Source organism: Penaeus monodon, chromosome 41 (genome assembly GCF_015228065.2).
Source record: "Penaeus monodon isolate SGIC_2016 chromosome 41, NSTDA_Pmon_1, whole genome shotgun sequence".
In the NCBI taxonomy this organism is placed as follows: Eukaryota; Metazoa; Arthropoda; class Malacostraca; order Decapoda; family Penaeidae; genus Penaeus; species Penaeus monodon.
Genome location: NC_051426.1, coordinates 29,618,406 through 29,630,752, shown reverse-complemented (window position 1 = coordinate 29,630,752; position 12,347 = coordinate 29,618,406). Strand labels below are relative to the sequence as shown.

General features: G+C 48.3%; 1 protein-coding gene across 1 annotated transcript in view; it reads right to left on the bottom strand.

Annotated features, from left to right (window-relative positions):
• The window catches only part of LOC119598480 (Down syndrome cell adhesion molecule-like protein Dscam2), a gene marked incomplete in the record, with an annotated part of 95,969 nt that overhangs the window by 18,307 nt on the left and 65,315 nt on the right, over positions 1–12,347 (bottom strand). The window contains 16 exon segments of the mRNA XM_037948108.1: positions 34–175; positions 784–923; positions 1,464–1,584; positions 2,547–2,695; positions 3,656–3,812; positions 4,925–5,064; positions 5,378–5,560; positions 5,814–5,960; positions 6,952–7,090; positions 7,541–7,710; positions 8,686–8,853; positions 10,413–10,544; positions 10,843–10,991; positions 11,305–11,473; positions 11,803–12,009; positions 12,244–12,347. The exon segment at positions 12,244–12,347 is cut by the window's right edge and continues 16 nt beyond it. Of these exon segments, the coding sequence (XP_037804036.1) occupies positions 34–175; positions 784–923; positions 1,464–1,584; positions 2,547–2,695; positions 3,656–3,812; positions 4,925–5,064; positions 5,378–5,560; positions 5,814–5,960; positions 6,952–7,090; positions 7,541–7,710; positions 8,686–8,853; positions 10,413–10,544; positions 10,843–10,991; positions 11,305–11,473; positions 11,803–12,009; positions 12,244–12,347 (2,417 nt within the window).

Below are 12,347 nucleotides of genomic sequence, written 5' to 3'. Positions count from 1 at the left end.
TGTACTCTACTAAGGTGCAGGAGCCCAACTTACCCGACCCCTTGGTGGAGGTGGTGAGAATCTCCGAGGGCAGTCCTGTGCCCACCTTGTTGTAGGCGGTGACGTAGAGCTGGTAGCGGGACCCGCAGACGAGGCCGGACAGCGTGTGGGTGGTCCTGGCCGTGTGGAGCTCCACCTGGGGCCGGGTTTCGGATTCAGTTATGATACTTATTGTAGTTCTAGTAGTAGCGATAATGATAATAGAAATGATTGATGATTGATGATAATGGTGATGATGATGACGATGACGATGACGATGACGATGACGATGATAATGATAATGATAATGATAATGATAATGATAATGATAATGATAATGATGATGATAAACTGGATATGAAGCAAATGCTGCCCTCAGATTGAATGTCGTGCCCTAACAGGGCACCGAGTGTGAAAAAAGAGAAGAAAGTTTATCCTAACTTCACCGAGCAACTATGGTGTTTCTGATTCCTCGATTCTTTTCTCATCTACATGAAAACATAATGCTGTTAACATAAATACAGCTTACAGAAAGTAGGCAAAAACCTCCTGCACTGTCTACATATCCATAAATAGACAGGCCATTATTGTTAACAACCAGAAATACAATCAAAATCTCCACAGTTCCTAAGGATTTACTGATTCTCTTTAGGCATATAATAAAGAAAAGGCTTCCCAGCGTAGAACAACTACAAAAACGCAAACAAACACAGGGTCCCACTTCTTCCAAAGTAAAACAACAGCAAAAAAAGTAAACAAACGCACCTCCTCCCAGTTGCCGTATTCCCGCTTGTAGTTGAGGATGTAGCCCCTGACGAGGGCGTGGTGCGGGCGGAGGCTCCAGCGCAGAGTGAGGGCGTCTCTGGAACTCCCTTGGACGTAGAGCGTGGGCGGCGCGGGCGGGACTGAGGTGGGGGGGGGACATTGTAAAGTGATGTTGGACATTTAATGAGGAATGTGCTGTGAAACTCTATGTGGACAAAAAAAAGTAACAGATATTTCAGCTTTTAGAAAATATTTTATGCTTTCGGTTTAAGTACATTAACATGTGAATATTTGTAGGATTCGGAACGTAATGGATTTAGTTCGTTTAGCGTGGACTTCATTCATTGATTTTCATGTGCAAACACCAACAAACTATTATATCCGTTACTATGATATTATCAAAGAATTTCTTACATTAATAATCAATGTTTGCACATTGTGATTCGAAATAAGTAACCTAATACATAAATACACATAATGCAATTCTTGAATTTAATAAGAATGTTATTAGAACAATATAACTATTTGAGAGACACTCACTTGACTCGATTTCTTTTCACTAAAAAGAAAAAATATATATTATTGGAATTTTTTACTCTCTATTCCCTTCCTATACTCACTCCCACTCCCCACCCCCACCTCCCCTCCCCTTCCCCAGCGCCCGTCCCCCCCGCACTCACCCTGCACAGTAAGAATGTACGTGATGCTGTCCGTGCCGTGCGTGTTGACGGCCGCGCAGCTCAGGTTCCCCGCGTCCGTTTTCTGCACGTCCCGGATGAACAGCGATCCGTTGGGACGAACCTGGGAAATCGAGGCGGCGGTTAAGGGAGGTGTTTGCTTGTCTGTGGTGTCTGATGGTCTCGTTTCCTCTTGTGTTGTGCTGTATGAAGAATGCTGCACATACTCTGGTTTTCATTCTTTGGCTTATGCAATTGCTTTATTTTTATCACGAGTATACTGCAATGAATATACTTTATACTGTGTATACTCTATGCAATTCCTATACTAATCTTGTCATTACTGAGCAAAAGGATGATTTATGAAGTGATATATTTAGCAAGAAATGATCATAATGGCACATAAAACAGCATCAATCATGACCATGCATTAATTAAACCCTTCAATTACTGGCAATTCAAGGTGTTGCTGGTAAACAGGACTCGAATGCCTCCTTTCCTTCTGGATTGTAATATTGAGGGAACATGGATAGTCAGGGTATTTGTTTACGTTTGTTGTTTGTTGCAAATTACGTCAGAATGGCTAATTTTCTTTAAGGATTACTCAAAACATTTAAGAGAACGTGAGAAGACTAGAGCTTTATGTTGAATGTTGCAAATCACCTCGCTTTCTTTTTGGGATTATGCAAAAGTTTTGATAAACTGGAAAGTCGGGGCGTTTTTTGTGGTATGTTGTTTGTTGATAATATCCGAGTATCTCGTTTTTTATCGGTATCGATTTAATATTCAAGGGAATCTGGAAAGTCAGTGTGTCTTTTAAAGTGTCTGCTAACGACATCCGACATCCGGTATTTAAGGAATATAGTGTCTTTTTAACTGTAATATTATGTTTGCCTGTACAGATAATACAGATCATAATCACAATATATAGATCTATTGCTTTAATTGAATTCTATAATCTTTAATCTAAAATTAATCACAATATATTGATTTATTGTTTTACTTAAATGTTATAATCTCTGATCTAAAATCACTACCCGCCTGTGACTTCCCCTCCCGCGAGTCTCCGCAGAAAGCATTTATTACCTGTATTCTGTCTGAGGGAGTGATCTTGTTGCCGTTGAGCTTCCACTCGATGTCTGGCGGAGGCTCCCCGACGGAGTGGCACTGCAGCCGCACGTCCTCCTTCCACGCCACCTCCAGGGGGCCGCCGAAGGACGCGATCTGGGCTCTGACTGAGAGAGAGGCGAGGGGCGCTCAGGCGAAGGGGATGGACAGTGCGAGGATTACCAATAGAACACACGAACATGCACACGCACATACATGCACATATACACGTACTCTCAGGCACACACACACACACACACACACACACACACACACACACACACACACACACACACACACACACACACACACACACACACACACACACACACACACACACACACACACACACACGCACACACACACACTTTTGCCCTTCAGATGAACCCCGGTCTTGCCAGTAAACAGAAGCACGAGTGAACTTTCTCTTCCTTAGCCCTTTGCCTTCCGGACGGACATCTGCCTCGCCTACAGAGAGATCCAGACACTTCCCTTTACCTTTGCCTTGCCATTCTTACCTCCTCCCTTTCCCTTCCACAACCTCACCAACCGAAATTACCCAAAATGTGCCTCTCCTCTCCATACAACAGTAAAAAAGTTTACCCCATTACCTTTGCTTCCAACTTGCGCAAAACTGACTTTCCCTTTCCCTTCCCCTCGCCGTTCTTACCCCCCCCCCTTCCCCTTACCTCTCTAACGGAGCTTCGACTTGCCGACAAAAAAGACCGAAACACTTCCCTACACTTCAGTTTACTTCATTTCCCCTTCCTTCCTCCCCTCCCCTAGTCTCGCCTCCCCATTCCATCCCTTATCCACCCCTCCTCTCCCCTCCCTCCCCTTCTCTTTCCTCTCCTCATTCGTCCCATTCCACCCATCCTATTCTCTCCCTTCCCTTCCCTTCCCCTTCCATTCTTTTCCAATCCCTTCCCTTCCCTTCCCTTCCCTCCCCTTTCCTTCCCTTCCCTTCCCTTCCCTCCCCTTTCCTTCCCTTCCCTTCCCTTCCCTTCCCTTCCCTTCCCTTCCCTTCCCTCCCCCTTCCTCCCCTCCCCTTCCCCACACAGCACAACAAAAGGGCGCGTCTCCCTTACCTTTGCTGCTCGGATGGACCTCGATCTTGCCCGTGGCCTTCCCCTCGCCCTTCTGCGTCGAGGCTGACACCCAGAACTCGTACTTGTCCTTGGTGCTGACGCTCTCCGCCACGTACGAGGTCTCGGCCGGGCCCAGGGTGCGCGAGGGGAGCTCTCTCTGGGGGGAGGGACGGGGGGTAAGCGAAGGGGAATGCGTGGAAGGTTGGTAAAGGTAAGGCGAAAGGTAACTGGCGAATGGTTAAAGGCGTAAAGGTAGATTAGAAGAAGGTAGGGTAAGCGTAAGGGGAATGTTGAACAGTCTAAGGTTAGTAACGGCAAGTTAAGTTAAGCGAGAGAGAATTGCTTAAATGTTAGAATGTAAAGGTAAGTTAACATAAGCGAAGGAGAACCGATGAAAGAGTAAAAGACAAAGGCAAGTTAACCGTAGTTAGACTAAGCTAAAGGTGACTGTAAGTAGGATAAGCAAAAGGGATATAGGAGGTAAACAGGTTAATGGCCTATGGTAAATTAAGGAATGAGGAGAGAGGCAATGTAGTAAAAGGTAAAAAAAAAATGGAACACGAGTTAACTGCAAGTAAACTGAAGCGAGTCCAGAGGTAATCAAGTCAACTGTAAGTCACAGGAAAGCTGAATGTTAGTTCAAGAGCAAGGAAGTCACTATAAGTATGGTCAAACGTAAGTAAAATAAAGATAAACAAGGAAGTTCAACAAGATAGCAAGGAAAGTGTGAGAAGTTCAACAGCAATAAAACTGACAGCGGAAAATGTGCTTTCTTGTCAGGCCATCTGGAGAGAGAGATTCTTAGTGACAGCATTCGAATAGTAACGATAACAGGCATAATCTATGACGTTATAGTGGTCATACACTCTGTGTGTGTGTGTGTGTGTGTGTGTGTGTGTGTGTGTGTGTGTGTGTGTGTGTGTGTGTGTGTGTGTGTGTGTGTGTGTGTGTGTGTGTGTGTTTTATATATATATATATATATATATATATATATATATATATATATATATATATATATATATATATATATATATATATATATATATATATATATATACTGCACAGTACTTTATTTTCATACTATATATACTGTACTGGATATACTTTATACTGTGTATACTTTATGGAGTACTGATATCATCAACGTGTAAAAAATATGAATTTTGATATAATAGCAAGAATTTAATGAGTGACACTGATAACAAATAAGGCTAAAATAATGGCTCGCAGTGCGTTCGCAAAAGTAACTGCAATCCAAAGGTAACTGACCCGGCTCCCCTGGCTGCTGACGGCCATGTAGAGCGTGTACTTCGTCAGGATCCCGTTGACCTTGGCCGGCGGCAACCAGGTCACCAGCACCGTCTTGGCAGAGCTGATGACGGCCTTGATCCCGGCGGGGGCGTCGGGCACTGCAGGGGCACCGGGGAGGGAGAGGGAAGGAAAATACGTCGAGTGAAATGGCGTTTAAGATTTTTTTTCCGGATGTAAAAATTTGAACGCATGTGGTGCATTGTATTATTATATTCATTTTGCATTTGAAAACTAAACGTATCACAAAAGTATTGCTATGTCAATAAGAAACAAGTAAGTAAAGCCAATCCAACACTTAAATATACCACAAAATCCTGATATCACTTTCAAAAAGGGCCTACTCCCTCGTATAACACAGAGAACACAAGAAAACAGCCCTCGACAGCAAAGCACGAAGGGCGAGGCACTGACCATCCTGCAGCGTCCTGCAGTAGACGGGCGAAGAGGGTACCCCGTCGCCGGCGCTGGTGTAGGCGAGGACGCTGATGCTGTAGTTGGTGTACTTCTCGAGGCTGAAGATGTTGGTGCTTTCGGCCGTGGTCTCCGCCTGAGCTTCCTCATCTGCCGAGGGAGTATCTAGTTGGTGTGGAGGATCTGTCGTTGCATCAAAAGGATTAACCGACGCACCAACAAAGGTCTCCCCCGCCGAAGTCAAGGGAAAAAGGCAAAAATTAACAGACAACAATGGATAAAGAAGGGTTGGCAAAAAATAACAGAATGACGAGAATAAAAAATGAAAGGGGGAAATGAACGCAAGCATTTTCCCCCTGTTTAACTCGTGACCCAAAAAAACAACGTAAAAGCTAAAGCCAACACAAAGGGGCAGGACCTTCTTGCCGATACATACCTGGGTAGTCAGTGGCCGGCCGGTACAGGACGCGGTAGCCCTTGATGAGGCCGTTCTGGCCGCGCACGGGCGGCGGGCGCCACGCCACCGAGATGCTCTGGGACGACGTCGCCTCGCACCGGATCGTCTCCGGGGGCAGGCTGGGCGCTGCGGGGAGGGCATGAGTTAGGGCACGGCTGGTGGGATGGCTAGGACACGGCTGGGGGAGCTGGGCAAGGGTGAAGGGCATGGCTCGGGGAGCTAGGCGGTTAGAGGCACGGCTGGGGGAGGTGGGAGCGTTAGGGGCACGGCTGGGGGAGGTGGGAGCGTTAGGGGCACGGCTGGGGGGGGGGCATGCTACGGGCGGGTGGGCGTGCAGGGCACCGGGATCCACCCACAACTGGTGAGCTCAGATTGGAAAGCAAGAGTGAACAAACTTTACATGATGAGCAAGTTTATGATAATATCTCTTTTAGTAATGGTTGAAATTTTATCTTATCAATCAGTACCTTCACAGTCATATTAAAACTTCATCGTACTTCGGCAAATCTTAAGCAATTGTAAGTCATCACTTCTCATGTAATAGGAATTGTAGCAAGACAGAAGCCGAAGAAAAAATAAATTATGAGCCAGAATTCTAAACCAAAGCTAAAATCTGCAACTAACACAACAGAAAGCCCTTTAATTTTCCCTTTACCTTGGCACACAGAAGGAGTAAGAAAAGATAATGTAAACATTATGTTTCTTACACGTCACAGTTGGGATTTATAATGATCTCCACATCATGAGGAATGCCTTTTTTCACAGGACTCATTCAGTACATATTCTCCAATCACTATCAGTCAATATCAAACTACTAATCACTCTCATTATCATCAATCATCATCAATGCTGCTCATCAGTGCCAATCACTCATCAATCAATCATCATTCATCAGTCACTATCTTCAAGAACTACCAAGTACTTATTATTCTCATTATCAAACCCTATCAGTCACAATCACCATCAATCACCGCAATCACTCACCATCACTCACCATCACTCACCATCAACCACCATCAACCACCATCACTCACCATCAACCACCATCACTCACCATCAACCACCATCACTCACCATCACGCACCACAATGAGCGTCAACCAGCACCAGCCACTCACCGTCCTCCTCCGTGGTGGCGATGACGGGGGGCGAGAGCGGTCCGACGCCGCGGTTGTTGAAGGCCTGAACCACCACCTCGTAGCGAGTGTACTGCTGCAGCCCCGACAGGGTGGTGCTGCCCCCGTACGCCGACCCGACCTGGCGGAGGAGAGGCAGGAGGGCACCGGTCAGAGGGTCTGATTGTTCGGTTGTGGTTGTGTGTGTGCAAATAAATAAATAAATAAATAAATAAATATATATATATATATATATATATATATATATATATATATATATATATATATATATACATACATATATATGTGTGTGTGTGTGTGTGTGTGTGTGTGTGTGTGTGTGTGTGTGTGTGTGTGTGTGTGTGTGTGTGTGTGTGTGTGTGTGTGTGTGTGTGTGTGTGTTTGTGTGTGTAAATAAATAAATAAAAATATACGAAATAACAAAATAATATTACAAAACAGCTAGATGATTTTACAAATTGACTGAATGATGTTTACGAAGCGCCTAAATGATGTCAACTAACTAAATGCAAAACAGCGAAATGATGTTACGAATCCACGAAATGACCCTACAGAGGCCACGCCGCCTCACCTCGACCGTCTGGATGTTGTAGTCCGTAGCGTGGACGTGTGACTTGTAGCCCACGTAGTAGCCGAGGATGTTGCCGTTCCACAAGTCTCGCGCGGGCGGCTCCCACGTCACGCGGAGCGACGTCGACGATTCGGGCGTCACGCGCACCTCTTGGGGCGGACCCGACGGTTCTGCGGGGGGGGGGGGGGGGGGGTTAGAGAGGGGAATCTGGCTTTGCTTGTGGTTTTGTCTCTCTGTCTTTCTTTTGTCTATGTCTGTCTGTCAGCCTGTCTCTTCTCTCTCTCTCTCTCTCTCTCTCTCTCTCTCTCTCTCTCTCTCTCTCTCTCTCTCTCTCTCTCTCTCTCTCTCTCTCTCTCTCTCTCGGCCTTACATGTCTTCCTTCCCTTCCTCCTCATTCTTCCCTCCTTCTTTTTCCCTTCCTTCTCCCTTCTCTCACTCCCAATGGCTCCTTCTCTTCCCTTCCTTTACCCCCTTTTCCCTCCCCCTCCTTTCCCCGTTTCCCTTCTTCCCTTTCCCTCCTTCTTTCCCTCCCTCTCTCTTTTCCTCTTCCTCTCTCTTTCCCTCCCGTCCTCCATCCCCCTTCGCCTCCCTCACTCACCTTTCTCCCCCTCACCCTCCCTCTCTCCCTCCGTTTCCCTCTCTCCCTCCCTCTCCCTCTCCCTTTCCCTCTCTCCCTTCCCTTTCCCTCTCTCCCTCCCTTTCCCTCTCTCCCTCCCTTTCCCTCTCTCCCTCCCTTTCCCTCTCTCCCTCCCTTTCCCTCTCTCCCTCCCTTTCCTCTCCTCTCCTCCCTTTCCCTCCCTCCTCCTCCTCCCTTTCCCTCCCTCCCACCCTTTTCCCTCCCTCCCTCCCTTTCCCTCTCTCCCTCCCTTTCCCTCCCCTCCCTCCCCTCTCTCCCTCCCTTTCCCTCCCTCCCTCCCTTTCCCTCTCTCCCTCCCTTTCCCTCCCTCCCTCCCTTTCCCTCTCTCCCTCCCTTTCCCTCCCTCCCTCCCTTTTCCCTCCCTCCCTCCCTTTCCCTCTCTCCCTCCCTTTCCCTCTCTCTTTCCCTTTTCCTCTCTCTTTCCCTTTCCCTCCCTCCCTTCCTTTCCCTCCCTCCCTCCCTTTCCCCCCCACCCTCCCTTTCCCTCTTCCCTCCGTCCCTCACTCACCCTCCTCGTCGGTGGCCGCCTGGATGACTTCGGAGGGGGTGCCGAGGCCGAGGGAGTTCTGGGCGGTGACCCTGAGGTGGTAGGCGGTGGCCGGGACGAGATCGTGGATCACGCCCTCCGTCTGCTCGCCAGGCACGCTCAGCTGCTCCGGCATCCCTGGCCAAGGCTCTGAAGGGCGGCCGGAGGCGTGGTGTGGGTGGGCGGAGGCGTGGTGTGGGTGGGCGGAGGTGGGGAGAGGGGTGATAGGGGTGTGGGTGGGCGGAGGGTGGTGGGTAGGGAGGAGGCGTGATGTGGATGGAGCAGAATGGGGGTGTGGGAGGATGTGTGGGCGGGGGAGGGTGGATGCGTGGAGGTAGGGGTTAGTGGTAAGGGTGATGACGGTGTGATGGGGGAAGGATGAGGGTAGACGTGAGGAAATATGACCAAGGGGGGGGTGATGGGGATGCGAGGAGGTGGGGAGTGATAAGGGGGAGTTGGAGAGGGAGACGGCGAGGGTGGGCGATGAGGGGGGTGAAATGGACCAGCGAGGGGGGGGGGGGTGGAAAAAACAATCATTAGTATGGAGTAATGATGTCATATTTATATCCTGTGAAGCGCATTTCACATTTCACTAATTTATACTCACAGATAATGTTCAATTAATCAATTTTTAACATAGGGCCATGATCAATCTAATTCTGCATTTATGTATGGGAAAGTTTAATAGCCGTAATAGGTCTAGATTTATATATTCATAGTTATTCATGTTTATAGGCATAAATCTCCATCATGGAGATATCACTGGTCGGTGGAAATATAGTTGACTTATTAGCAGTGATTCAGTCAACAGCTTACTACATTATAATTGATGATTGATGAAATCCTAGCACGAAAAATTTATACATAGTCGTATGAGGTTTGTTTTGCAATTGCTAAAACATGTCGTGATTTAGTGTATATATATATATTTTTTTTTTTTCTCCATGACACGTTACTACGTGAATCTGATAACATATCGGCTTCTGCATCAGACGGAAACTGACTCATACTGCAATTTACAATTTATTCTGGACTCAACACTCGCCAGAAGCAAACTTATACTGAATTCTACAACTTATACCGTGTGCTACACATATTTACTTACAAGCTAACTTACCCCATACCCTACAACTTAAACCGGAAGCCAGCCTAACACTTGATACCGCCTGGCTTCCACTCGCACAGGAATCTAATTTATACTGCATGTTGAATACTTATACTGACCCATCACCTAACAGGAACTTACTTTACAGTATTCTTTACACAACGGAAGCTACCTTATGCCTGATTCTACACCACATACCGCTCTCCTCCTACCTGAAGCCACCTAATCCTAAAACTTATTCCGTCTTCTTCCTTCAGTACCAGAAGCTACCTAATACTTAATCCTTCATCTTACACTGTTCTTCTCTTTGGAAGCTACCTGGTACCTAATCCTATTACACCCTTTAAAGCCCTCCTCCTACACATATACCTAATCCTACACCTTATACCATCTCCCTCCTACACGTACTTATACCTAATCCCACATCTTATAACGACGTCTTCTTCCTCGCAGCATTACACCTAATCCTACACCTTATACCATCTCCCTCCTACACGTATTGGAAGCTACCTTATCCCTAACCCTACACCTTATACCGTCCTCTTCCTCGGATGCAGCATTACACCTAATCCTACACCTTATACCATATCCCTCCTGCACGTACCGGAAGCTAACTTATACTGGATGAGGTAGTTCTGGATGGGAGAATTTCCGTTGTAAGGAGCCGTCCACGACAGCTTGACGCGACGGCTGTGCGTCTCCACCACGCGCAGGTTCTTGGGCTGCTCGGGCTCCTCTGCGGCAGGGCGAGAGGCAGAGGCTGTGGTTATTGTCGTGCTCAGTGGTGAGGGTGTTGCGTTCAGGTTTTATGAAGGTTGTGTGAGATAGGTGTTGTTGTTGCTGCTGCTTCAATTATAGAAAGTGAAGAATTACTCTCAAAATAGTCAGATGATCTTAAATTGATAGGTTGGTGAATAAGCGTATCTATCTATCTAACACATGGATAAATGAATACACAAATATTGCAATAAACACAGTGATGATGACAAACTGAAAAGAATCCAGTGACGGCGAAGGGACTCTCCCCGACAGACCTTGCACCACCAGCTCGATGTTCCTGGTGTCTCTGCCGAAGGCGTTGGCGGCGTGGCAGGTGTAAGTGGCCGAGTGTGATCTGGCGGCGGAGGTCAGAGCCAGCTCTGAGGTCAGGCCACCGTCTATGACCTCCTCGCGCACCTCAATCCTTGACGGGGGAGAGACGGGTCTTTGAGTGAGGTTTATGACTGAGAGATTGTTGTTGTTGTTGTATAGTGTCTTGGCTTATTCTAGGCAGAAGTAAGGGTGGCTGTGAAGATTCTGTGTTACCATTACTGTTCTTGTCTTCACCAAGAACAGTATGGCAATGTCACCTAAGTATCACCTAACCCAAGTGATGCCGTATGTATTCAGAAACGATCTAGTCTTTATTTAGTATAAATGTATCATTTGCGCAGTACATGGACTGACGTCCTCTCTGACGGAGGCGTCCTTCCCTCCCGTCCTCGGCGCCTCCTCACCTAGAGTCCTTGTGTGCCCACCTGGGGTCGGCGTGGGGGTCCAGGCGGCGGCCGTCGACGGACCACAAGATGTCGATGGGGCGGTCGCCGCGGGCAGGACACCGCAGCACCGCCGTCTGCCCGATGCGCACCACCTCGCGCCCCATTTTCTCTGGGAAGTGGGCCGGCGCTGGGGACACGGAGGGCGGGGTTAGTGGGATGATTCTCTCTCTCTCTCTCTCTCTCTCTCTCTCTCTCTCTCTCTCTCTCTCTCTCTCTCTCTCTCTCTCTCTCTCTCTCAAGCTATGACACCCTATCACTAAATCAGGACTGAATGCTGAGGCCACAGCTGATAATTATCAAGGCAAAGACTCTAAGGCGACTCTAAGGGAGCTCGGTATATTCAGGCTCAAATCCCCAGCCATGGCAAGCACTCACCCAGGACTCGTACGACTTTACACTCAAGGGAATCCTTATTCCAGTTGGGGAGGGCCCGAACGCAGACGCCCTCCGACTCACCGTTGACGGTGAGGTAGACCACCTTGCTGAGTCCGGCGCCGATGCCGTTGTGCGCCTGGCACAGGTACTGGCCCTCCGTCGACTTCTGCACGTTGCGGAACACCAGCGAGCCGTTGTTGAAGACCTCGACGCGCGCGCCGTACACCAGCTCGTGGTAGTCGCCCTGGCCCGAGGCCGAGGCGCCGCTGCTGCTGCCGCTGCCCTCCTCTGCGGGAGACGCCGCCGGAGGTTAGCTCGGAGGGGAGGCGAGGGCGGGGTGGGGATCAGTATTGGGACTTGGGGTGAGAGCGAGGGAGGGGACAGGATTCATGGGAAATACAGCAGGGAAAAAGAGAGATGGAAAAAGGCATGAGAACGAGTGCAAAAATCGCAGACAAGGCAACAAAGAGAGAACGGAGAGCAAAAAGTGCAGACGAAGCAGACAAAGACTGAGAGGCTCACCTGTGGCCTTCTTCCACGTGACGGAGGGCGTCGGGTAGCCGTCGGCCTGGCAGTTGAGGGTGACGGTGGTGCCCTGCGCGGCGCCCGTGTCCTGCGGCTCCGTC